The sequence below is a fragment of the Ursus arctos genome, unplaced genomic scaffold (assembly GCF_023065955.2).
Source record: "Ursus arctos isolate Adak ecotype North America unplaced genomic scaffold, UrsArc2.0 scaffold_33, whole genome shotgun sequence".
NCBI lineage: Eukaryota > Metazoa > Chordata > Mammalia > Carnivora > Ursidae > Ursus > Ursus arctos.
In genome coordinates this window covers 27,579,607-27,606,145 of record NW_026623019.1, presented here as the reverse complement: position 1 = coordinate 27,606,145, position 26,539 = coordinate 27,579,607, and the positions used below count along the sequence as shown (strand labels likewise).

Genomic DNA, 26,539 nt, shown 5'->3' with positions numbered 1-26,539 from the left:
AAATTATAAAAATGTATTGAGAGACGTTAAGAAAGACATTAAGAAGACCTAAAAGAAGAGGTAGACCATGTTTTTAGTTAAAAGACTCAATATTGCAAAAACATCAATTCTCCCCAGATTGACTCCCAGTAGGACTCACCTCAGGTTTGTCAGCATCCCAGTGGGGGTTTCCTGTCCCAGGCAGCAAGTCCCTGCTAATCAGTCTTATCCTCCTAACTGTGGAAGAGCTCTGTATCAGGCAACGCAGAGAAATTCCTCACCACGCAGAGGAGCTGCAATCCCACACTCTCCAGTGAGGTTTGAAACCCAGCTTGGATCCACATTTGTGTGTTCCTTAGATAATCGCCTTCAGCCCTAGGGTCTTTGGAGTTCTTTTTTATGGACATTTAGTAGCTAATTCCCTACAAATAGTTAGTACTATTTTGTATTTAACAGTGCCTGTGATAAGGGAAGGGAAGGCAAGCTGAGGACAAAGCAGAAGCTGACACCCTGCAACCCCCCCCCCCCATGGGATGTATGTGACATTCCTCAGGCACTCCTGGCTGCCCTAAAGGACAAAGAAACAGTCCTTACTACCTACAGCCCCTTGACAAGTCCTTGAAACAGGCATGGTGACATTCCTCTAGGAACTCAGCTGCCTCGATGTTAATACTTTGCTAAGGGCAAAAGGCAGTCCTAGCCTGACCCCCTCCCCTCCACCAAGATCCTGTAAGTCTATTTTAACGTATAAAAATTCCTTTGGAAACTTCCTTTATCTCTAACCCCCCCCCCCCCCCCGCCAAGATACGTATTGGCAATCATCCCCCAAGCATATGGCCCACCGATATACATCTGAAGGGTCTCATGACTCAGGTTTTATTAGACAGTAATAAATGGCCCTTTCCCAACAACAGCTAGCCCCCTTAAGGTCCTGGAAACCTTGCTTCCAAAATTCCTTAGAGACTTACGCTATCCCTAACCCCCTCCCAACTTGAGTGTATATAATGGGCCATTCCTCACAACCCCGGGGCAGCAGCTCTTTCTGCCCATGGGTCCTGTCCCCGTGCTTTAATAAACCACCATTTTGCACCAAAGACGCCTCAAGAATTCTTTCTTGGTCGTCGGCTCTGGACAACCCCACTGAACCTCACCTGTATTCCACAACCTCATCATATGGCACTCAACGTGGGGCTTGAGTCTTTACATCTGGACTCTGAGCTTCGGTGCCAACTTGGTGAGTATTTTCTGTACTCTTCCTTTACTCTCATTTCTGGGGCTCTTCAAGGAGTACGGTCTTATTGGAACACTTTCATGTTGCTAGGTTAGGCTGTAATTCTCTAGCCCATGGCTACTCTGTGGGGAGGAGAAGGCCTGCCTTTTGGCTGGAAGTTAGTACCCTGGCCGGGATGGTACTAAGACCCAGATACTTGAGGCCCCCTCTTTACTGCTGTCCTCATACAAAGTTGTCTGTCTTGGGCACGGGACAGCTACCTAAGTGACTAGCACAGCTGCCAATCTTAAGACTTCCGTGTGAGGTTTCCTCCTGATTGATCTAATGCGATCCCCTCCACATTCCTGGTCTAGCCGCTTCTGGCCGCGGGACCTCCACCTGGAGTCGGCCGAAACCAGTACCGGACCGAATTACAACCCAACCGGGACCGTTTCCCAGGGAAGTTGGCTGTAAGGACCACATGTGTTGGAATGTCGCTTAGACCATGATGGACTTCTATCTTTACTGTTTTCCGTCAATGTCCTCTACTAATTACTTAGGCTACAAAATTTAGTGATTTTCCCTTGTAAAACTTTTCTAGTGTTCTCTATGGGTTAAAAACAGCTGGTTCTTCAAGGCAAGATAAAATAAGGTGTGACCTTCATGGCACCACCTTCAAGGCATGGTATTTTCAGTCCATTCACCAGGCACCCATCGGCAGCCTAGGATGCGATGGGGTAGGGGAGGGACACCGGCATCCTTCTTATGGGCCTTTTATGGCAGGAATGCCTTCATGGGAAGGCAGGATTGTGATCAATAGTGATTTTTGTTGAGGGACGCCTCTGGTCGCTTTTGACACACAGGAACCTCTGACATATCCTGCGTGGGACGCCACCTGGGAGTCGGGGGGGGGGGGGGATTTGGTAATGGACCTTCTTTACTTTTCTGAGTGTGGCCTCAGTAGGCTGCTTCTTCGGTTCCCAAGGACTCTCCCTTGGGGTGCCTTCTAACCCATTGGAAACAATTCGGATTGCAGAATTTAGGAAAGCACTGATCTCCTGTAACACTGCATGGCTGCAGTGGGGTCTATCAGAAGGAACAGGGCAAACGGACCTAGGGTACCTTCATTGCTCATACCTAGGCCTTCATTGCTCTACACCAGGACCCCGGCATAAGGGCCTCTTGCAGAATGTGTTTGCCCAAATGGGTCAGCTAGTAAACTCTCCTGACATATTGGATGACAATTATCTAAATAGGCCTCCTCCAAGTTAACCCAGGTTGCTGGAGGAAACACAGGCCATCCCTAGCAAAGGGGACTCTGACTCTCTTCTCTCGCTGTTCCTTCTAACAGATGTGGGGGCATCTCCCTCACTCATTTCCTGGGTTAATGGCTATAACTGGAGCCATCTGTGGTTAGTCTCCCTCGGGACGGGGACTTTAAGGAATATTCCCAAGCAGCTGCTGAAACTCCCTTTGTTTTGGGGAAATTCCCTGTCTTCTCTGGCCCGACATGGACTGCCTATTCCCCCTTGTTGGCGGGGAAACGTGGCCTCTGCTCCTGTTGGAGCTGATGAGCTCTAAAACCGGAAACCCTCTCTCTGCCTTCTGGCAGCACTCTGCCCCTACTGTCTCCCCCTCCCCCTTCTTTCTGCACCACCTGGGGTGCAGCCTGCACAACTGGTTTCTGTACCATCCTCGGTGCCTCAGGCACCATGGCTGCTCCTCCTCCCCTCACCATCAAGGAGCGAGGAAGAGCACCCCCTGGACCTAACGTTACCCACTCCAGATTTCCCCACCAGTGTCTCAGGTAAAAACTGAAAATGGGGTGGGCACAGGTGGAACATAATTCAGTATTTAAACTAAGTCAAGTTTGTTGGTTTAATTAAGATAGACCCGTCTTTAAAGTTATCAGCACTAAATGTAAAACTTTTATTCTATCGAGGTTTACTGAAGGTCAAACAAACTTGTGTTACCTCCGTTGTGAGTTGTTAGTAAAAATATGACTAAAATGATGGTTAATTGCCTGTCTCATCAAAGTTTTCATGAGTAATTGTTAAAATAGCTTTCAAAGTCTTTGGTAACCTGAATCTTTATTGCTTGGGTGGTAAATGGGATTCATTGGACATCTAGGTCCTTTTAAAATAAGATACAGTGCTGAAGCATTGAGTGCTGGATGTAGGTTTGTGCTTTTGACTACTTATTGCAAAAAACTAAGGATATTTAAATCTGGTGGTTAACATGTTTTGTGCTTAACTGATTCATAAATTTGCCATCTAAGGAATTCTGGCGTAACAGTTCACAGTTGGTTACTACTTAGTTTTCACTGGAGACTACGATTTCTAAAAAAAAAAAAAAAAAAGCAAAACTACTAAATGTAATGAAGGCTGATGGAAATAAGGGAAGCAACTCTGTATGTAGAAAAGTAAGAGATACTTAAGAAGTGTAAGGAATGGGAATGCATTTTTGCTGAAGGTAAAAGAAGGTAATTTTGTCCTAAATAAGATGGTTTTATGGAAAGACGGCATGGGATAGAATCTGAATGCAAAAGAAAGTTGTAGAAGGAATTTTAGGTGTGGTCAGAACTGACTAAGTGTGAAATGAATGGATTTTTAAGATACAGTGGTATAAGATCTATGTCTGTTTTCTCTCTGTTTAGAAAGACAAAGGTTTCTTGAATTGTTCATCTGCTCTGGATAAGAAAATGGAAACAATTTTCTCTTTGTCCAGAAAACAAAGTTTCTATGTTTTGTCATTAACAGGTCTTCAAATACTTAGTTAAAACTTCTCCGTATTAAGCTAAGTTTTGCTGACAACTATAGAACCCTACATATTTGCCTTCAAATCTCATATTGTCACCTTGGTTAAATAAAAATAGAGTTTCGTAGTGATCTGTAATCCGATTCAGGCTTGTGCTATAATTTTAAGGTTTTAACAAACTTTACCAAGATTTAAATTGTAAATGAAGTCTCTTTAACTCAATAGACCAGTAACTTTGCTGAGTTACTCTGGAAGCACTGTTAAACAAGTGATAAGCCTTAGGTTACATTTGGGTAAATGCTGTAACTATTCTACAGATAATATGCAATTCCTAAAGTTTTAATGTTTTAATATAAGGTCGTCATCACTCTTTTCTGGCTATCGAAGTGTTGTGTGTCACAGAAGTAACCTGACTGCCTTGCCAGCTATTCTGTAAACTCATCAGTTACTAACCATGTCCATTCTGTGTTTTTGTTTTTTATAATTGTTCTTATTCTCTTCCAAAATGAGTTTCATCTTCAAGGAAGTTCATATAAAGGACTTTAAGGACAGATACAGGTTTTTGATATCTTTATAGACTCTTAAAACTGAAATGGGTAAGAATTTCCAGAATTAACTAAAGCTGTGTTCAAACTAAACAAGAATTAGTAACATGGGACTAAATTAACTAAAAGATTATAGTGTTGTGACTCTTGCTTAAAACATTACTGGTTCTCTAATGCTTGCTCTTCCAGATTGAGGAAACTTTCCCTTAAGACATCAGTGATATACAGAAATAAGAATAAAGCAAATTAAAGCATTTAACTTTTCTCTCTACCTGAACCCTTTGAAATTAAAAAGGTCTCAGCAAGTATTGTTTCTACCATGGCAATCATAATCATTTGCATAAGTTCAATAAGTATTGTTGTCCTTGTAATAGGACATCATTGGAAACATTGGTTATTTTACCATAAGTCTTTGACTGGAATGTCATGTTTGAGAGACATGCATAGACTCAGATATGACCAAACAGCTTTCAGGAACTAAGATTGACTTTACGAAACCTGGAGCCATAAAGCCCCCTGGAAATGGCCTGATACCTTGCTTACAGAGTTCCCAGCAGCCTCACCAGGTGCAGGAACCTCAGGATACTTTGGGGACCTCGTGGAGAGGAATCCGCCCAATTACAGGCATATCTGATGGCAAGTACTTGGCTTGGCTTCTGGCCTGGAGAGGCTACTAAAAGTTCAACTAGAGATTCCTTATAAAAGTTCCAGCAAAGCAGATTCTAAAAGATCTATACGATCAGTCACTATTCTTGCTGAATTTATGTAAATAATTAGGCCAAGTTTGTTAAAACTGGCTTGTTTTGCAAACAAATTAGTCCTGATTTGGCTATCTCTGAAAATGAGGGTTATTTTAGAGAGAAAAATTATGTTTAAATAACCCACCTTTGTGGATGTTAAATTCTAGATCTGATTGTCTCTAAATGTTTGCTTAAGCTAAACAACTTAAGGGAAACTTAAGAGAAATACCTTTTTCTATTCCTATACAATAGCTCATGTATAGATAATCTTCATGCTTTTTATTCTATGGCACTAATAACAGGACCCATGGGCATATAATTAATTATTTGAACAACTGGGAAATGGGATTAATTCCCCAATGATTGTATAACTTGGCTATCACCTTGACCAATTCTATGTGGCTGGGATGATGAAATCATTCCCTAAAAGCCAGAGCATACCCCACTCCATAGGGTTAACTATGGGCTTGTGGAGATAATGGATGACCCCACTTTCCTTGTGAGTGGACTGGATGATGACTTGGGGATGCCTTTATCTCTTGACAAGTCTTCCCCCCACGCGCCAGTGATTCCTTGTTAAGATATTAAGGCTAGACCTCAAACAAAGAAGGCTTCTTAATGCTTTCATCTTGCATAGTTAATTTATCCTAGAAGCCACCTCTCTGAATGTACAATCATAAGGAGAGGGTTTAGCCGAGCAGACAACAGCTCTCCTGGTAAAAGGGAGCCTCAAAGCTCACTGTGGGGCAGTCCCTTACTGTAATGACTTCACATCAGTTCCAAGAACAAAAGCCACCAATGGGTGATGAGAAGCCGACTTATTAAATACCAGGCTATGCTTATAGGTGCACCTGAAATAATACTTAAAACCTGTAAAACTTTAAACCCAGCTACCCTTAAGCCTGGACCTGACCATTGTACTTCTATAGAGCATAACCCTAGAGGTTATTGATCTTGTTTATTCTAGTCAACCAGATTTAAGATGTCTCTGTTGAAAATACAGAGGAAATTGGTTCACCAATGGTAATAGTTTCATGGAAAAAAGGGGTAAGAAAAACTGGATATGCTATAGTCAGGTCTGACTCGGGACCGTTGAGGGCAAAGCCCTGTTAGCAACATGTCTGCCCCCAAAACAGAATTAATAGCGCCCACCTGTGCTTTGCAATTAGCAAAAGCCTTAAAAATGTTTATACTGACTTCATATATATTTCCCTGGTCTTCCATGCTCATGGTGCAATTTGAAAAAAAAAGGGATTATTATCAAGCCATAACTCCCCAATCAAATATGGGTCTGATCATTGCATGTATGGCCCTCCAAAACCAAGTAGCCCTTGAAATCCTGACTGCAGTTCAAGGAGGCCCAGTATTATATGACTGGCTCCTGGCTGGGACCCAATGGCTCTGCAACTTAACCTGTGTCTATAGCTTCCTCCTTGCTGGATAAGCCACTGTACTCTGGGTTTTGCCTGGATGCATGGATGCATTACTAAAACCATTACCAACTCAGCCAACTTTCCAAATTTAAAACCATGGTGGACATGTTCTGTGTCTCACTGGTATGACCACCTAGCATCTATCTTTGTTACCTCTTTGAGACTGGAGAATGTTGTTTGGCACATGGAAACTCTTGAATACATGGTCAAAGCCCTAAGTGATATTCTAGAGAATAGAGTGATGTTAGATGTTTTTAACTGCTATACCAGGTGAAATATGTGGTAGCATAAAAACAATGCTGTGTATACAGTCCAGATTACCACAAAATACTTCTGGGTTTCTACCTGACATGAATGCTCAAATTGGTGCTTTAAATTATCTCTTTCCTTTAGTGATTGCTTTAAACTCCTGGACTGGAGGAAAATTATCAAAGGTCAACTATCAAAGATCTTTTATTCAGATCTCTCCTTATAATATTAACCTTGTTTTGTCATATCTGATGTCTCCCTGCCTAGTGCCAAGACTCCTTCACCGCTGTAACTTCCGGCTAACAGATAATACCTTCTACTCAAGGAGGTTCATCCATGTTGTCCACGTTGGATTCAGCTGCCTCCCCTTTCATAACTCCCCTGTATGTTCCCCAACTGACCAATGTTGACCCATAGGTAGGGACATCTCTACGCCCTTATTCAGCAGGAAGAAGTTACAGAAGATGAGAACTTCCACCTTCAACAACCTTAAAGATTTAAGGGTCATAATTGTTCAGAGGGGAAATGATGAGAGAACGGAAGGCAAGCTGAGGACAAAGCAGAAGCTGACACCCTGCAAACACCGCCCCCCCATGGGATGTATGTGACATTTCTCAGGCACTCCTGGCTGCCCTAAAGGACAAAGAAACAGTCCTTACTACCTACAGCCCATTGACAAGTCCTTGAAACAGGCATGGTGACATTCCTTTAGGAATTCAGCTGCCTCAATGTTAATACTTTGCTAAGGGCAAAAGGCAGTCCTAGCCTGACCCCCTCCCCTCCACCAAGATCCTGTAAGTCTACTTTGACGTATAAAAATTCCTTTGGAAACTTCCTTTATCTCTAACCCCCCCCCCAAGATACGTATTGGCAATCATCCCCCAAGCATATGGCCCACCGATATACATCTGAAGGGTCTCATGACTCAGGTTTTATTAGACAGTAATAAATGACCTTTTCCCAACAACAGCTAGCCCCCTCAAGGTCCTTGCTTCCAAAATTCCTTAGAGACTTATGCTATCCCTAAGCCCCTCCCAACTTGAGTGTATATAATGGGCCATTCCTCACAACCCCGGGGCAGCAGCTCTTTCTGCCCATGGGTCCTGTCCCTGTGCTTTAATAAACCACCATTTTGCACCAAAGATGCCTCAAGAATTCTTTCTTGGTCATCGGCTCTGGACTCAACCCCACTGAACCTCACCTGTATTCCACAACCTCATCACCTGTCTAAATTGCTGTGTGGTATGTTGTCTTCTGAGTGGACCTGACTGAAACACTAGTAGAACTGAAGTTGTATAACATGTAGGACCCAACAATCGTGTGTGTGTGTGTGTGTGTGTGTGTGTGTGTGTGTGTGTGTGTGTGTGACAGACAGAGGCAGAGAGAGAGAGAGACAGAGAGAGAGAAAGAGAGGAACTTGCACATCTGTGACACAGTAGAAATACAAGAATATCCACAGCAGTATTGTTCAGCATAATCTAAAACTGAATATAAATCCAATCATCTGTCAATAGGAGACAGGCTGGCTGCAGTATGTGAAAGAAAGAGAGAAGCCACGGATAGCTCCAAGATTTCTAACCTGAACAACTGGAAGATTAGATTTGCCATTACCTGAGATAGGAAGTCTGCAAGAGGAGCAGGTTTTGACATTTGGAGATAATATCAGAAGTATAGAGCTTTTACCTCTTTGGTTAGGTTTATTACAAGATATCTTATGGTTTTTGGTGCTATTGTAAATGGAATCAATTCCCTAATTTCTCTTTCTATAGTTACATTGTCAGTGTATAGGAAAGCAACTGATTTCTGTGCATTGATTTTGTATCTTGCCACATTACTGAGTTGCTGTATGAGTTCTAGTAATTTAGGGGTGGAGTCTTTTGGGTTTTCCACATAAAGTACCTTGTCATCTGCAAAGAGAGAAAGTTTGACTTCTTCTTTTCCAATTTGAATACATTTTATTTCTTTTGGTTGTCTGATTGCTGATGCTAGGACTTCTAGTACTATGTTAAACCATAGTGGCAAGAGTGGGCATCCTTGTCATGTTCCTGATATTAAGGAAAAGGCTCACAGCTTTTCCCCATTGAGAATGATATTCACTGTGGGTTTTTCATTGATGGTTTTTATGAAATTGAGGAATGTACCCCTGTCCCTACACTCTGAAGAGTTTTAATCAGGAAAGGAGGCTGTGCTTTCATTCTTATTAGTTTCCATAAATTGCTTAAGTTCTTCTTTAATTTCCTGGTTGACCCAAACATTCTTAAGCAGGATGTTCCTTAGCTTCCAAGTGTTGAGTTTTTTCCAAATTTTTTTCTTGTGATTGAGTTCCAGTTTCAAAGCACTGTGGTCTGAGAATATGCAGGGAATAATCTCAGTCTTTTGGTATCAGTTGAGACCTGTTTTGTGACCCACGGTATGGTCTATTCTGGAGAAAGTTCCATGTGCATTAGAAAAGATTGGCTATTCTGTTGTTTTAGGGTGGAATGTTCTGTGTATATCTATGAGGTCCATCTGGTCCAGTGTGTCATTCAAAGTTCTCGTTTCTTTGCTGATTTTCTGCTTAGATGATCTGTCTATTGCTGAGAGTGGAGTGTTGAGGTCCCCTACTATTAACTTATTATTACCAATATGTCTCTTTATTTTGGTTAACAGTTGGCTTATGTGGTTGGCTGCTCCTATGTTGGGGGCATAGATATTTATAATTGTTAGATCCTTTTGTTGGATAGACCCTTTAAGAATGATATAGTGTCTTTCTGTATCTCTAACTACAGTCTTTAGCTTAAAATCTAATCTCTCTGATATGAGAATTGCTACCCCAGCTTTCTTTTGAGATCCGTTGGCATGAAAAATGGTTCTCCATCCCTTCACTTTCAGTCTGGATGTATCTTTAGGTTCAAAATGTGTCTCTTGTAGACAGAATATGGTTGGGTCATGCCTTTTTATCCAATCTGCAACCCTGTGGCATTTTATGGGAGCATTTAGGCCATTCATGTTGAGAGTGATTATTGAAAGATATGATTTTAATGTCATCATGTTGCCTGTGAAGTCCTTGTTTCTATAGATTGTCTTTGTAAATTTCTGTTCTGTATCACTCCTGGGGTCTTTCTCCTTTTATAGAACCCCCCTTAATATTTCTTGAAGGGCTGACTTGGTCGTCACATATTCTTTCAGTTTCTGCTGGTCTTGGAAGCTCCTTATCTCTCCATCCATTCTGAATGACAGCCTTGCTGGATAAAATATCCTTGGCTGCATGTTCTTCTCATTAATGTCTTGCCAGCCCTTTCTGGCTTGCCAGGTCTCTGTGGACAGGTCTGATGCTATTCTGATGGTCCTCCCTCTGTACCTAAGAAATCTCTTCCCCCTTGCTGCTTTCAAGATTGTTTCCTTGGATTTAAGATTTGCAAATTGTACTATTATATATTGTGGCATTGGTCTCTTCTCATTGATCTTGGGAGGGGTCCTCTCTGTCTCTTGGACACAAATGCTTGTTTCCTTCCCCAGATTAGGGAAGTTCTCAGCTATGATTTGCTCAAATATATCTTCTAGATTTCTCTCTTTCTCTACCCCCTCAGGCATTCCAATAATTCTGATACTGGAATGTTTCATTGAGTCACTAATTTCTCTCAGTTTGATTCCTTGGCTTTTACTTTGTTTTTCCCGTGCTGCCTCGGTTTCCTTCTTTTCTATCATCTTATCCTCTAACTCACTAATTCGTTCTTCTGCCTTATTTACTCCAGCAGTCAGAATATCCAGTTTAGACTGCATTTCATTCATAGCATTTTTAAGTTTGGCCTGATTAGATCTCAGTTCTGCTCTTAGAGATTCTATATTGTTGTTAATATTTTTCTTAAGCCTAGATATCACCTTGATAATTGTTACTCTGAAGTCTATTTCTAACATCTTGGTTATATCCATATCCATTAGGTCTGTGGCAGAGGCCACAGTCTCTGCTTCTTTCCTTTGTGGGGGGATTCTGTTGAGGGGTGGTTGAAGGAATGTACAGAGTCCAAATTATTGATCACAACCCAAGCAAGATGCACCTGTTTTATAGGGACCTTAGGGTTGTGGGCCTCTTGTTCTTCCAGCCTGTCTTCTGGGGGAGGGGCCTGCTGCCCTGTTTCTCAGGCAACCCTTTTCGGGCAGAATTGCCCTACTTCTTGTTGGGGGAGGCGGAATGGGCTCAGTGAAAACCAGTTTTGGGGGCTTTTGTTTTCTGGCGGCTTTCCATGTCTCTTCTGAGAGTCAGAGCAGAAGTGACCATATCCAAACCTCTGTCTCAGAACAGAGAGATCGCAGTCTGCTCTTCACTGATCTCTCCAGGCTACACTGTCTCCCTTTCTGTCTGTGCTGCTAAAACCCTCAATCTCCTGGGTTGTGTGCCCCACAGCAGCTCTCCCAGCCTTTGCTCCCAGGGCCGGGCATGTCTCTGCCCTTTGTGCTTCTAAAACCACCAGCTGTCCCCCTGTTTGTACGTGCCCCATAGCTCCAGATTTCAGTCCGGTGGGGCTTCCCTAAAGTTCTTTCCCTCCCACTACAGGTCTCTGAGTCTGTGCCCTGTCCTTAGCACGGGAGGTTTTTGCCTTCCCGGCGCAAAAGCACAGAGGCTCCCTCCTCCTTCTGTTTATCTTCCACTATCTGCCTACAGAATCTTAGCTCCCCGCTTCATACCTCGAGACCAACTGCCGGAGATGTTCTGTTTGTAGAGATCCGAATATATCTTCTTACACCTCAGGATGATTTTATGGGTGTTCAGAATGGTCTGGTAAATTTTCAGCTCAATTCAGGGGACTGGTTGAAATAGGGTTCCCCTACTCCTCCAGCATTTTTCCCCCTCCTGAACACACTCTTTAAAATAATTGACCACTAGCCACTTGAACAGATTACTCAATAACACTTTTTCAGGGGACTGATATATGACATTATCTTATTTATTGGAATATTGTCTGTCTCCCCTACTAGAAACTCATCTTCACCAAGGCAGTGACATGGTCTTGTTTACTATTAAGTATTCCCAAACCCTTGAACAGCAATGCTACCTGGTAGACAGTCAATAAGTATTTGTTTAGTAAATAAATGCATGACTTACAGGATTTTGCATCCTTCTTAGCATCCTTTATAGCTTCCAAATTTAGGGAAAGAACCCTGCACAGCCATTTTTTCTTTGTCCAGGCTTTATCTTTCTTCATGTCCTCCTTTTTCTTCTTTACCAGCTCCCCCATGGTCACAAAAGCCCGAAGGCACTGTAAGAATATTAGAAAGAATACTTTATTCCAAAGCCTGTGAATCAGAGGATTGTGTAAAGAAGTTACTCTAATCTAAATGTCTCTACACGGTGGAATGCAGTTGGTGACTCCAAAGGGTGACTGACCCGCCTCCAGAGCAGCCACGCCCCCGGAGGTCTGTGGAGGGGCCAGGCCATGTCTGAAATTGGTCCAGTGCAGTCATGGGGGTGGCTCTGGAACAGTTCTTCATTTTTGTAGGGCTGCTGGTGTGCCTGGTGTACCTGGTGAAGTGTGTGAGATTCTCCAGATGTATTTTCCGGCACTTCTGGAAAGTTTTGCCAAAGTCTTTCTTGAAGTCAATGGGACAATGGGCAGGTAAAGACAGCTTTCCATCTCTTGTTTCTCGTTATGTCTTATTGTTATGTATATCTTGAAAGATAAATTGCATCTTTTCCTTTTGAGAGCAAAGGTGTAATTCCTTTGGGTGACTTTTATTTAGCTGCCTGGAAAGCATGAGTGAAACTGGAATTGTCTAAAAGACAAGCTACGGGGCATGAGAAGAATTAACTGGAAGAATTCCACCCAATTCTTGCCTCTGTGCTTGTCCTCTCATCCTTATTACTTGGGTTTTCTCCTTTTTGGAGTTTCTTGTGACACAAATAATAAGTACTGCAGAAATTTCTGCATCCTTTTCTCCAGATTTTTGAAGGCTCAGGGTACTGCCATTTTGTGGAAGGGTATTTCAAAATTCCGAAGTACAAATAATTTTACTTCACTTTATTTAAAAAAATTTCTCTGAACCCTTTCATAAAATGAGGGTATTACAAAATCAAGGTAACAAAGTCCTTATAGGAACACATGTTCAAGATGGTTAGATGGAATCCGGGTCTGGTTTGTGTCCCAAGTAGATTAATCACTGCCTACCAATGGTTCTATCTTCTGGAACTACCACACAGAGTTTCAGCCTGATGACTAGATTTAAGGTGAAAAACATGAGACTATGGTGTCGGCATCTCTTTGAATGAAGTGCTGAGGTTACATGAAGAAATCCAAGAAATCCAGTGACTTGAAAAAAAAAACCAGAGAATTTAAACAGCTTTAAAAGTACCATGGCAGGCTAAATAGGAGAGATTATAAACAACCTTATAGGGCTTCCAGATAAAATACAGGATACTGAGTTAAATTTGAAATTTTGGATAAATAAGGAATAATTTTTTAGTCTATGACATCCCAAATATTATGTGGGACATACTTATATGAAAAAATTATTTGTTGTTTACTTGAAATTCAAATTTAGCTGGGCATGCTGTATCTTTACTTGCTAAAGCTGGCAACTATAGCAGATATTTAAAAAATTGCCATCTGAAAATTGTTTGGAATGAAAAATGGGTTTTTAACTGTTGCATGTTACATCTGAAGTGTGTGTGTGTGTGTGTGTGTGTGTGTGTGTGTGAACACTCCTTCAATCTTGGGGCAGTATCTCCAGAAAACTTGGTAAATAGCTTGCACTTGAGTGTTCTGGATCCAAATATCCCGCTCCACGCAGACCCAAATGTCCACACACTTGGAGGGGGTGGGGTGGTTCTTAGAACTCCGTACAATGGCTGCTCATCAGTGTGAGGCAAAGCCCTTCAGAAAACACACACTCCAAAGAAGTTCACATGGGGCCAGAGACAAGAGTATTTGTTAACTCACATTAAATACACATAATCTTAACCTCTTCTTTGAGTCAATATTGAATAGAGTTATCACTAGCAAGATTACAATGTCTCTGAGCATAGGTTGATCTCTGGAGGAGCATATATTTCTGGTGGGGAGCCAGAAGAAAATCCAATTATTAAAGACAAAAACATTCAACTTCTCAGAACTCTGTGGTTGATTAGGAAATTATGTCACTGGCGTATCTTTATAGAATTGTGGTCCCAAAGTCATATAGCCAGGTTTCAAACCCTGTTGTCATTATTTTTAGCAATGTGACCTTGATTGAGTTACTTTCTCTCTGTCAGCTTCCTCTTATATAAAGTAAGGAAAGCAGTGGTCCCTGCATTATGAGCTTGTTTTGAATATTGAATGAGAAGATGCATCTAAAACACTTGAAACGTACATGGCAGAAAGTAAGCACTCAATAAAAACCAGCCATTTATTGATGTTATTATCTTTTTTTTAAAAGATTTTATTTATTTATTTGACAGAGAGAGAAACAGCCAGCGAGAAAGGGAACACAAGCAGGGAATGTGGGAGAGGAAGAAGCAGGCTCCCAGCGGAGGAGCCTGATGTGGGGCTCGATCCCAGAACTCCAAGGATCACGTCCTGAGCCGAAGGCAGACACTTAACGACTGAGCCACCCAGGCGCCCCTGATGTTATTATCTTAACTATAGTATGGACCCTATATTGGGTGATTTTGAAGATTCCCATAAGGGAGGGGAAAGTGAGACAGAAGATAACCCTGAGCATAGCACCTGTACCAAGAGGAACAGGTAATATGCATGGATTTACCTAAAAGGACCCAAGTGAACAAGTAAAACTATTAGCAGTTATGAAAATGAGAGTACTCTGGGGCACTTGGGTGGTTCAGTAGGTTAAGTGTCTGACTCTTGATTTCAGCTCAGGCCAGGATCTCAGGGTCATGAGATCGAGCAGTGAGTCGGGCTCCACACTCAGCAGGGAGGCTGCTTATCCCTCTCCTTCTGCTCCTCCCCCTGCTCGCACTCTCTCTCTCTCTCTCAAACAACTAATAAATAAAATCTTAAAAAAAAAAAGAAAAGAAAATGAGAGCACTCTGCCAGTGTGTTTCTGGAAGCTTGTACAGCTTGGCTCTTACTCTCCAATAAGCTAAATGTATGTTTTAGTCACACTTTGGGAAAGCGTACCCTCTGATTGCTATGCAAAGGTAAATTGCAGATACATAAATACTGAACTGCAGTCCAATTTCCAATTGTGACAGTCGCTTGAATGGGGTTTATCCTAGAGCTCAGTCGTAAAATAGGTGTTAGTGTTGGATATAAAAGGACTAGGTCAATCTGACTGATACACTGACTGCAGATTCTTCAGGTCCCTTTACGTCACTGTATCCCCTTTTGGCATTTCTGTGTTTTTCTCTTTGTTAAGCTCCTTATCTCCCGTGGACTTGGAGTGCTACTGTCCTGTGAGGGTGGCATGGGAAGAGGGAAACACTCGACTTTTAGGAGGAAACTTGAAATGTCCTTACGTGATAGTTGGGTGTGAGGGTAGAGAGATAATAGGGTACATTGTTTGGGGTCCTAATGAAATGTTACCTGGCTGAGGTTCTTTGTTTCATTTTGGAGGCTATCTTCCACAGCCTTACCAACCCCTCCAAAAAAAAAAAAAAAAAAAGGCAGCTTCATTTGGAACATTTGATGAGGGGAGTCAGGGCTGGGAGCTCCAGAGCTGAGTGGAGTAGGGCTGTATAGCAGAAGGGTGCTGCTTTGAAATTCTGTGTCCTAGGCAGTAAGCCTGCAAACACCGTAGCTGGTGAGAAAGAGCATTTTAAAGATGAATTCTGTTCTTTAAAGTCATTTCTGCTTTTTGCAGTGATCACTGGAGCAGGAGATGGGATTGGGAAAGCTTATTCATTTGAGGTAAGTTGCGTTCTTGAGAATTTCCCTTCCCCTTGTATTGAACACACCATGATCACATGACAGGCACCCCCAACACCTTCTGATTATAAAAGCCATAGACACGAATTTATGAAGGCAAATATTTTCTACAAAAAGAAAATTTAGAAATCATAATCTCAGTCTCTGGAAATCTTTTAAAAAACCACAATGATATTCAGAGGTGCCAGTATCATTCCTTAGGAGTCGTTTTAGAAATTTATGGGGACGATGTTATTTTCTAATGTAAGTATACCATAAAAGTTTACATGTTTAAATACAATTAAAACTATAAACTATTTTCCTTTTATTTATCCTTACATTGTAGGTAAGTTATATATTGGTTTTTAAAAAATTATTTGTATAAGCAGGACATATTACCTACAACTGTCATTTCAAGAAGATTAATGGGCATTATAAAATATTATGTAAAGAGAGGATATGATAGGGCTGAGAGTCCCTGGAATCCAATTAGTGTCTCTGGGTATTGACTTCCAGGCTTCGTGTTTACCTGAAGATAGATAGATAGATGGGTAGTTATAGTTTTTAAGAAGGCACTTAGAGTATATGTAGTTTTGTATGTTGCCATTGTTGTTATGATTATTATTCTTAGAAATTCCACATTTTCATTCATGAAATATTGCTTCCTGGAATTCTTATTATTTTATTTCTTCATCATGCCTATTACATTGACCTCTAGAATCATGTAAAACACAACAGAAAAAATAGAACCCTCAAAATTAAAAAAGGATGAAAAAAATCAATAATGTTTAAAAATATAATGAAAAGCACTTCAATTACAAAAACTACATTCAATGACAGTGCAGTACCCATGTATTCTCTTCTCCCCAAAGGCCGGCGTCATGATAGATGCCAAACCATCTTGTGTGAAATGGACAGTGAAATGGATGGGGCAAGACTGCAGAGGCAGTCTTTCAGGTCTGTCCCCTAACCTCCAACGATCATTTCTTTGGTATGGACATTCTGCTTCCACTCTGTTTTTCTGAGCTAAAGAGTTCTCCGCTCTTATCCTGATTTGTATATAGCAACTTTCTGATGACGGTACTGCCCCACACTCAGGAGACAGGTGGTCATATTTGAGTGTGGAGGTGGGGGAGACCTCAGCAACCACTTTCCAAAGCTTTGTGTCTGCCTCACCCAAAAATCAGAAGGAAAGCTTTTCTAGCTATTTGCATTAGAACTGTATCACCTTTTATATAACTATTTTCCACCTTAGACCAGGTTTCTGGAGAGGGCCTAATCCCTCATCCAAAAGTTCCACGGCCTTACCTCTTAGTTCTCTGGATTGCCTTGAAATCCAGGTTCCTTCTTCATGATTTTGCAGATTCTTTCCTCAAATTCATGCTGACCTGACCTACTAATGGTCCACTTGATGTCTTAAGACTCGGACACTTTTCTTTCTACTTAAAGGAGACCATGTGAAAACTTAGCCATTAATTTCTTTACTGTTTTCCAAAAGCAATGGCCTGGGGGTCAGGAGCTGTGGGTTCCGGTCCTCGCTCTGGCAATAACTCTCTGGAGATTTTGGACAAGTCGCCCATCCTTTCTGGGCTTTTGTGTCTTTACCAGTGCAAAAAATACCTCCCGAGTTCTAAATTGTTTCTGTACTAACAAATTCTTGCTTTGTTCTTTCTTGTAGAACCTTTTTCTTCATTTCCTCTTGTTCTTTCCTAAGTCTGTGTTAAACAACTTTCTGGGTTCCCTACTTCTCCATCATTCAGGCTCTCTGCCTTCCAGACAGTCTGCTCTGCTCTGCTTGCTAACTGCTTCTCCAAGGAAAGCTGTTCAGAGTCTGAGATGCTGCAGACCGACCGACCTAAGGGTTAAGAGCCCAAGGGCAGGAATCGATCAGAAATCTGTGTGCTCAAACCCTGCTTCATATGCTTACTGCAGAATTCCCACATCAGTAAACTGGAGGCCCTGGTAATCCCACTGGGGCTTTTGTAAGCATTTGATGGAATGAGGCAGGCAAAGTGCTTTGCCTAGAGTAAGCTCTCCAAGGTTAGCCACTATTATTACTGGATGTTTAAACTGTGCTTCCTTGCCTATATACTGCTTTTTTCGAGAGGGACAATGTATTGTACTCACCCGTATTTGTACTCTTTCCTCTATTCTTTCTTTCCCCCTCATGTTTCAAGGTTCTTTCTTTTGTCATTTCCTTTCTGTTTAGAGAACTCCCTTAGCTATTCTTTAAGGGTAGGTCTCTTTGTTTTCCTTCCTCAGAGAATGTCTTGATTTCCCCTTCATTCCTGAAGGATATTTTTGCTGGGTATAGGATTTAGCACTGACAGTCCTTTGCTTTCAGCACTTGAGAAATGTGGTGTGGTTTTCTTCTTGCCTCTCTGGTTTCTGATCAGTCTGATGTAACTTGAATTGTTTTTTTCCCCGATAAGGTGTTTCTCTTTCACTGCTTTCAGGACTTTTTCCCTTGACCTTAGTTCTCAGAAGTTTAGTTATGATGTTTCTTGGAGTGGATTTCTTTAGGTTTATCTTGTTTGAGGTTTGCTTAGTTTCTTGAAATCATTCATTATTCTTTGAATATGTTTTCTGCCCAGCTGCCTTCTCTTTTTCTGGGACTCCAATCCCATGGATGTTAGATCTTTCTTATAGTCTAATGGGTTTCTGAGATGCTGTTCATTTTCTTCATTGTGTTTTTTTCTGTTGTTTAGAATGATAATTTCTATTGTTTTATCTTTAAATTTGCTGATTCTTTCCTTGGTCCCCTCCATTCTGCTACTGAGCCCATCTGTTGAGTTTTTTTTTAATTTCATTTATTTTATTTTTCAGCCCTAAAGTTTCCATTTGGTTCTACTTTGTATCTTCCATTTCTTTACTGAAACATTCTCTTTTTGCATTTGTTTTAAAAATGTTCATAATTGCTTGTCAAAGCATTCTTATGATGGCTGCTTTAAAATCTTAGTCCAAGGCACTAGGGTGGCCCGCCCACTCCCTCTGCCTCTCCCTCTGCTCCCCCTGCTTGTGCTCTCTCTCACTGTCTCTCTGACATGTAAATAAAATCTTAAAAAAAAATATAATCCTAGTCCAAGAACCCTAACATCTGAGTTATCTTAATGTGGGCATCTATTGATTGCTTTTATCTCACTCAGATTGAAATCTTCCTGGTTCTTGGTATGTTGAGTGACTTTTGATTTGTGATCATTTTTAGTTTTCTGTTATGAGACTCTGGATCTTATTTAAATCTGTTTTGGGTCTGTACCAACACTGCTTCAGCAGAGGGAGGAGGGGGTGGCAGCTTCCTCCTACCAGGTAAGTTAGAAGCGCAGGCTTTCTGCTTGGCCTCCATTAGGTGGGTGCTGCCTCCTTGTTACTGTTGGGTGGGGTGAGAGTGCTGGCTCCCTACTGGACCACTCAGGGTGGGAGAGGCAGGAGTGCCTCCTTATTGCTCCCCATGAGGCTGCCAGTGGTACTTGGGGGAGGTGGCCTCACCACCACTGGGGTGGTAGTGAAAGTCCTAACTCTCCACTAGTCTTCCTCTTTTACCATCCCAGGTGATGGGTGAGGGGAGGGAAGGGACATGTTGCCTTGGCACTTCTAGGTGGAAGTAGAAGTTCAGATCCGCTGACATGGGAGGGGGTGGCTGGGATGAATGTCCTTCCTCCCCACTCAGCCTTCCCTGATGCCACCCTGGCCAGGGGTCTCACCAGGGTGGCAGTCTCACCTCCTGACTCAGCCTTTGTGGGTGGGGGTGGGGTGGGACCATAGACTGTTTGTTTGTTTGTTTGAGCTGTTTACCTGGAGTAAAGCAGTTCTTTTCTAAAGTCTTCTGCCTTGCTAGGCTGCCTCTTTTCTGGTGCTTTGGTTAGAGAGAGCAGGCTTTTGTTGGGACTTTTTATGTCTGTGTTTCTGAATTGCCAGCTTTTCCACCAATAAGTCTGGGATATATGAGGCAAAAAGAAAACCCAGGAACTCACCACTGTGCTGTTTCTTGGGTCTTGAGGCCCCTAGCTCATCTTCTCCCTATCTTTTAGAGTCATTTCTATCTTTATGTATTATGTCCAGATTGCACAATTTAGTTGCATATCATGGTAGGAATGGGGAAAAGTACTTCTCCATCTTTCTGGATGCCTATTCTATATTGCATTTTAGCATTGCATTTGCATTTAGTATTTATATTTAGTGTGGCAAGAGAGGCTCTGCCTCCTGCTAAGGGAATTTCAAGTAGTCTTAGAAGAAGGTGGAAAACAATTGTGGTGAGGGATGGGCTGGGGGAGGAAGCGGGAAAGGGGTCCACTCTTCCCTCCCTCTGAGGCCACTGCTTCACCCTGTTTTGCTCCTTTAGCACCTGAATTTCTTTTACTCACTGCCATACAGAGGAGGCCTTGTTTTCCCTGGCATTCCCGCCACCTGTTACAGATTATCGGCAACAAGCACCTTCCCCCAGGCAGGCCCTAACGTAAAGAAGGAAACAGGGCGCATTCATCTCTGCAGCAGTCCTTCTGTAGGGTGGTGCCACAGTGGGTTCTGGGAAAGGGAGGGCTTCCGTAGCTTAACTCCCTGAAGAAAAAGAGGCAAAACCCGTGTATGGAGCCTGTCAGCCCGGACATTCTAGAAATAAATTTGAGCCCTGCTCAAATGGACAAAGGGAACAATGCTAGCGCGATTAGTGTTTTCCACGCCCGCCTTCTGGCCCAGACCACTTCACATAGAACCTTTAAAATGTCTGTGGCTCTTGAGAGGAATGGCACAACTCAGGAGAGGCTGGAAGCCCACCAGGAAGTAAGCAGCCTTTGTGCTGAAAATGCAAATTATTTTCCATTTAATGGACAATCTTCTCTTTAGGGGGCTGATGAAGTGAATTGTGAGACAAAGGTGCTTAATTCTTTGACCACCATTTTGATAGATTCCAAGGGTCAAAATGAGGGTTTGGAGGTGGGTGTGGGGGAGAGTTTTCCATAGGGAAAGAGAGAGAGAAAACTCTGGGATATCACTGGCAGGGTCAGTCTTGAAAAGGGACAGTCCTGGTTTTTTATGTTTTAATCTTTTTATTTTTCATTAATTTTAAAAAATTTAAATAGACTTAATTTTTTGGAAACAGTTTAAGGTTGACCACAAAATTGAACGGAAGGTGCAGAGAGTTCCCATATCCCCTCTACCCCCAAACATGTAGAGCCGCACACTATTGACATCCCCACTAGAGTGACATTTGTTACGATGGAAGAACCTACACTCACACTTCATTACCATCCAGAGCCCATAGTTTACCTCAGGGTTCACTCTTCTTGACTTGATTTTGCACGGCGGTTGTTTTTTTAGAGGAAAGCATGAGACATGCACAGCTGAAAATATTCTTGTTTTAGAAAAACTTCTTTCCCCTTTCCCCTTTGCTCAGTCTGGCCATAATGGAGCTTTATCTAGAGTCACTCAAAATCGACATCATAGTCTTTGAGAAATTTTCTGTGGTTTTTAGAACCTTTTAAATAATAGCTGTGTTCCAGCCAAACCATCCCTATAAACCCCTTGTAAGTTGAAAATATCATAAGTAGTAAATGCATTTAACATCCTTAACCTACCCATCACCATAGCTTAGCCTAACCTACCGTAACATGCCCAGAACACTGACATTAGCCTGCAGTGGGGCAAAACCACCTAACTCAAAGCCTGTTTTATAACAAAGAATGGATGACCTCTTGTAATTTATGGAATGCTGCCCGGAAAGTGAGCAACGGAACGGCTGTGTGGGTCCAGAACGGTCGTCAGTGCTATGGGTCTTCCACCGTCCCGCCCGCTGGCTGATGGGAGCTGTGACTGCTCAGCATCGAGTCAGAGGGTCGTACCACATGTTGTTAGCCTGGGAAAAGATCAAAACGCAAAACTCAGAGTATGGTTTCTACTGAACGTGCATCACGTCTGCGCCATTGCGAAGTCGATAAATCCTAAGTCAAACCACCATAAGTCAGGGACCATCTGTATAATGCTGCTGTGAGCATTCATATGCAAGTTTTGGTGTGCATATACAATTCCCTTTTTCTTGGGTAAAACCTAGGAGTCTAATTGCTGGGTCGGAAGGTAAATTTATGTTTAAGTTAGGTGAGTCTTGGTCCCCATTTCTGCAGTGGTTGGTTATCAGTTAAAGCTAACACCCAGAGGTGGTGTGTGTCGGATTTCTTCTTGCCCCTCCAGACCTACTCTCTGCCTTTCCTCGCCCTGCTCTGTGCCCCAGGAGGCTGACTTGCCCCAATGGGCTCAGCTGGACTCTGGGTTCAGCTGGCTTTGACAAGTGGGAGACACTGGCAACAGATAAGAGGTGGGGAAGAGAGTGGGGTTTTTTTCCAACTGTCTCCCTGCAGGTCAAGGGGGCTGGCTGTGTCCCTTGGCTGCCGGCATAGCTCTGTCAGGTGGCCCTTTCCACACAGCTGCCTTCTCCAGTTCTGGCAACTGTTCATTCCCCAGTGCTTTGGGGCACACAGGTGACAGAGGCTCTGCTGTTATTAGCCCCAGAGTATTGTGGTTTCCTCACACTGTACCCATACATGGTTAAACATCCTTTCATTAAACTCTCCTCAAGTTACCCAATCTGGCTGTGCTGTTTCTAGCCAGGACCCTGGCTAAATCCAGTGTTCAGTTAACTTTTAAAGACGCTAAATCAGAGTCCATCACCATCTGTGCTTCAGTTAACTGGACTTTCATTAGGGTCTTCCCTTTGCCTAAGAGATGTTATAAATCATTTCCTGAAGAAATGCACTTCAAGATACGGGGATTGGCTAGAAATCGTGCACAGTCACTTCCACTCCCGTAGGAACAAAAGTGTCAGAGCTGTGAGGGCAGCAGAGTAGGCCCTTGGCCTTGAGTGGATTTAGTCCCTTGTCCCACTGCTTTGTGAGGTTTCCCGACCCCACTAGAGGGTTGACCACGCCCTGCCTCCAGCAGGGGGGCGTTACCGTGTCTACCTGGGACGAGCTGCACGAAAGACACTCACGGAGTGCCTAAGGGACAGGGAGCTGGGACTCCACTAACGTGTAAGAACAGGTTCACGACTGTTTTGATGCCGGCTTACTAACAAATGTTTCTGTGTGGCAGGGTTTGCTTGGAGCCTTGCTTGCATTTTGTAACACACCATCTGCTGGCTGGGTTGTGGGGGAGGAGAACTATAGCCTTGGTCTACCTCGAATTACTGGAGGCTACAAGAAAGTCCCAATAATTACAAACCACCATGTAGGCTTAAATTTACTGCTTCCCGGGGTTCCAGCCATTCAGGGTTCCCAGTGGGTGCTGCCCAGCCACAGACAGGGCTCCCCAAAGGACCAGGTGCAACTGCTCTGGCTGGTACAAAGAGCAGCCCAACTAACCCCAAAGAGGGCCAGCCCCTCTGGCTTCCCAGCTGGCTTCAGGCCCACCTGAGCTCCACAGTGCACCCACCCACTCCACACACATGTCCCTCTCCTTCCTCAACCCCAGGCAACCACTAATCTGGTCCCCATTCCTATAATTTTGTTATTTCAAGAATGTTATACAAATGGAATCATATGCTATGAAACCTTTTTGGATTGACTTTTTTTTCGACTCAACACAGTTCTCTAGAGATCTATCTTGGGTTCTTGTATCAATAGTTTGTTCCATTTTGTGGCTGAGTAGTATTCCATGGTGTGAACGTGCCAGTTTGCCTAACCAGTTACCCACTAAAGGGCATCTAGGTTAGGTTGTTTCCAGGTTTTGGCAATACAAATAAAGCTGCTATAAACATTTGTATGTAAGTTTTTGTGTGAAGAGAAGTTTCTATTTTTCTGGGATAAATGTTCAGGAGTACAACTGCTGGATGGTGTGATAGTTGCGTGATTAGTTTGTTTGTTTGTTTATTTTTTTAAGAAACTGCCTATTTCCCAGAGCGACTCTACCTTTCCCACCAGCAAGGGAGGAGTAATCCATTTTCTTCCTATGCTCTCCAGCATTTGATGTTGTCACTATTTTTTATTATCACCATTCTGATAGTTGGTAATGATGTCTCATTGTGGTTTTCATTTGCCTTTCTCTGATGGCTAATGGTGTTTATGTACATTTTTTTAGTTTAAAAGAGCTGTAAAGAAGAAAACAGCCAAAAAACCATCATCTACTTTTTGTTTCTCTGTGAATGCCCAGAGAATACTAGAAGCAAAATGCATGACTAATGATGGTGTGGCTTCGTTCCTCCCCCTCCGGGCAGTTCGTGGCACTGCCCAGCATCTGCGATGGCCCTGCTGGGGGCGCTGCTCCCCGTGCCAGTGTGGCGGACCGGGGCAGAGGGCTTGTCCCGTCAGGGCTCCTGGCAGCTACAGGTAATGGCACAGAGTTGGCCCTCGGATTAAAATCACTTGGCCAGCTCTGCCTCAGACCAACTGAAGAAAAATAACTGCTTTGCCCTGTTTTTGAGTATCAGCACACACTTACTTGGCAACTTATGGCGGTGTTTTGTCTTTTCAGCGAGGAAATTCTTCTTCCTAATGTCTAACTTCCTCTCCTCTGTAAAGTACGCCTGTCGCCTCCCAGGTTATTCTCTCTCATTTTCGCCTTATGTGAAAATAGCAGCTTTTAGTTAGTTTTGTGTTCCCCTGGACTCATTGCCTTGTTACTGCGTGGCTTGACCTCAACCCTGTAATTTCGAATCCAGGCTTTGACTATCCCACCTTCCCCGTAGTGTATGTGTGTGCAAGACTGAGAGAGACAGAGGTTGTCAGACAGGAGTGTATATAATCCATTAGTGTGATTACAAAAAGTAATAAAATGAGTAATGTGTTCCTTACCACTCAGCTTAAGAAGGAGAACATCCCCAGTGTCCTTGCAGCCTGCCATCTGGTCGCACATGTCATGCCTTTCTGTTCCCCCTCTGTTACCCCACCGATGAAGAAGCATGGTCATGAACGTCGTGTTAACAATCTACTGACTTAAAAAAAAGTTATATTACACATGCATGTATCCCTAAACAACATATTGTTTGTTTTGAACCTAATGTAAATTGATTCGTTTGTCTTCTGTGATGTTTCTTATTGGTCAATATTATGCTTTTGAAATTCATCCATGCTGATGTGTATAGAACACAGTTCATTCATTTTCAGTATTGTAGAATATTCTGTGACATATGTGTATCCTTTGCTTTATTGACAGACATCCTGGTAGCTTCTATTTTTGCTAGTACGAACACTTTGTCCATGTCCTCCTGAAGGTCTTGTGCAAGAGTTGAGAACATGCCCCGGGGTAGAATTGCTGGCTTGTAGATTATACGTTGTCAGCATTACTAGATAATGCCAACTAGCTTCCAAAGTTTTGGTGTTAAAGTTATATTGACCTCATAAACTGGGGAAATTTTACCTTTTTCTAATATTTGAAAAAGATTGTGCAATTTAGGCATGATCCTTTTTTTAAAAAATATTTGATAGAACTTATTTGTAAAACCATCCGTCACTGGAGTTTTCTTTGTGGGACAATTTAAACTACTCATGTATACCATTATCAGCATCACCTTACTATTATTATTGTTATTATTTTTAGTGGTTATAGAACTATTTGAATTTTTAATTTTTTCTTGAATAAGTTTTGGAAATTTATATTTTTCTCGAAATATATTCATTTCACCTAAGTTAAAATTTATTGGCATAATTTTTTGTAGCATTCTCTTCCTATGTACAAAAAACGAAAGCAGGAAAGGAATTTAGTCCAAGGTTGTCATCCGGTTCACAAAATAACTGAGAACGTTCAGAAAGTGAGCAGAAGTATCGAGAGGTGAGGTGGTGGGGGACACAGCCAGGTCTCCCCGTAAAACAAGTTGCACCAGAGTGTTTACTCTCTCCCCACTTTCTCTCTACTTTCTGAAATTCCAATTACTCAGATGCCATTTGTGTTTTTTTCTGGAACTCCTATTATTCAGATCCTGGAATCATCCTCTATTTGTCTCTTTTTTTCTCATAATTTCCATTTTGTCTCTGCTTTCCTTTCTGCAAAAGGATTTCATTAATTTTATCCTCCATTTTATTGAACGTTTCACTTTTTGCTATCTGCTTTTGAGATTTGAAATTTCTAAAAACTTAAGAATGAAAATTTTTTTTTTAGAAATTGAAAATCGTTTCCATTTCTGAGAGCTCTTTTGTGTTCTGTTTACACCTTCGTAGAACAGCTGTTCTTTGTATAGAGTAACAGCTTCTCTTAAAAAACTCTCTTCTCCTTCCCAGTTGCTTTTTTTCCCGTTTGGCCCTCTGTCTTTCATGTTTGCAGCTTCCCACAGATAATCCTTGGTCTGTCTGGGTTTGAGAGCCGGATGAAGGGCCTGAGGACTCTGCCTGGACTGTCCGCGCGTGGGGTGGGTCCTAGAGTGGAGTGTGATTGGCTCGGGAGCCCCCAGGCCAGTGTCTTGATGTGGGTAAGATTCCCCAGAAAAGAGCTAACCTCCCGCCCACGTGGCTGAGGACTGGCTGCCATCTTTCTGGAGTCAGAACTGGCAGGGCCATAGTTTGTGCAACCCCTTGCTCTCAGAGAGGACCCCTGTCTTCGACGTGTGGACTGGAGCTGGGCATCTAGGGCTCTAATGGCTTCTCCAACAGCTCTTAACCGCCCCCCCCCCATTTAACTCCCCCTTCACCCCAGGTTTGGTGCTGATAGTGTCTGAGACTTTTGAGGATTTTAATAGTATACATTTTCTCAGTTCTCAGCCTACCCCATTGCTGGTGTAAGGCTTGGGGCGCTGCCCATCTACTTCCTAGGAACCAAAAATTTGGGATTGCTCTTGTCTCTTATGTCCCTGTGGACTTATGTTTTTCTTGAAAAAAGTTGCTTCCCATAAAATGGG

The 26,539-nt window shown here is 42.5% G+C and overlaps 1 protein-coding gene across 1 annotated transcript in view; it reads left to right on the top strand.

Moving 5' to 3' along the window:
- The first annotated feature begins 12,353 nt into the window (after positions 1 to 12,353).
- The window catches only part of HSD17B3 (hydroxysteroid 17-beta dehydrogenase 3), a 38,473-nt gene continuing 24,287 nt past the window's right edge, over positions 12,354 to 26,539 (top strand). Inside the window, exons 1-2 of the mRNA XM_026518698.2 lie at positions 12,354 to 12,507; positions 15,686 to 15,732. Of these exons, the coding sequence (XP_026374483.1) occupies positions 12,354 to 12,507; positions 15,686 to 15,732 (201 nt within the window). The remainder of the gene's footprint in view (positions 12,508 to 15,685; positions 15,733 to 26,539) is intronic.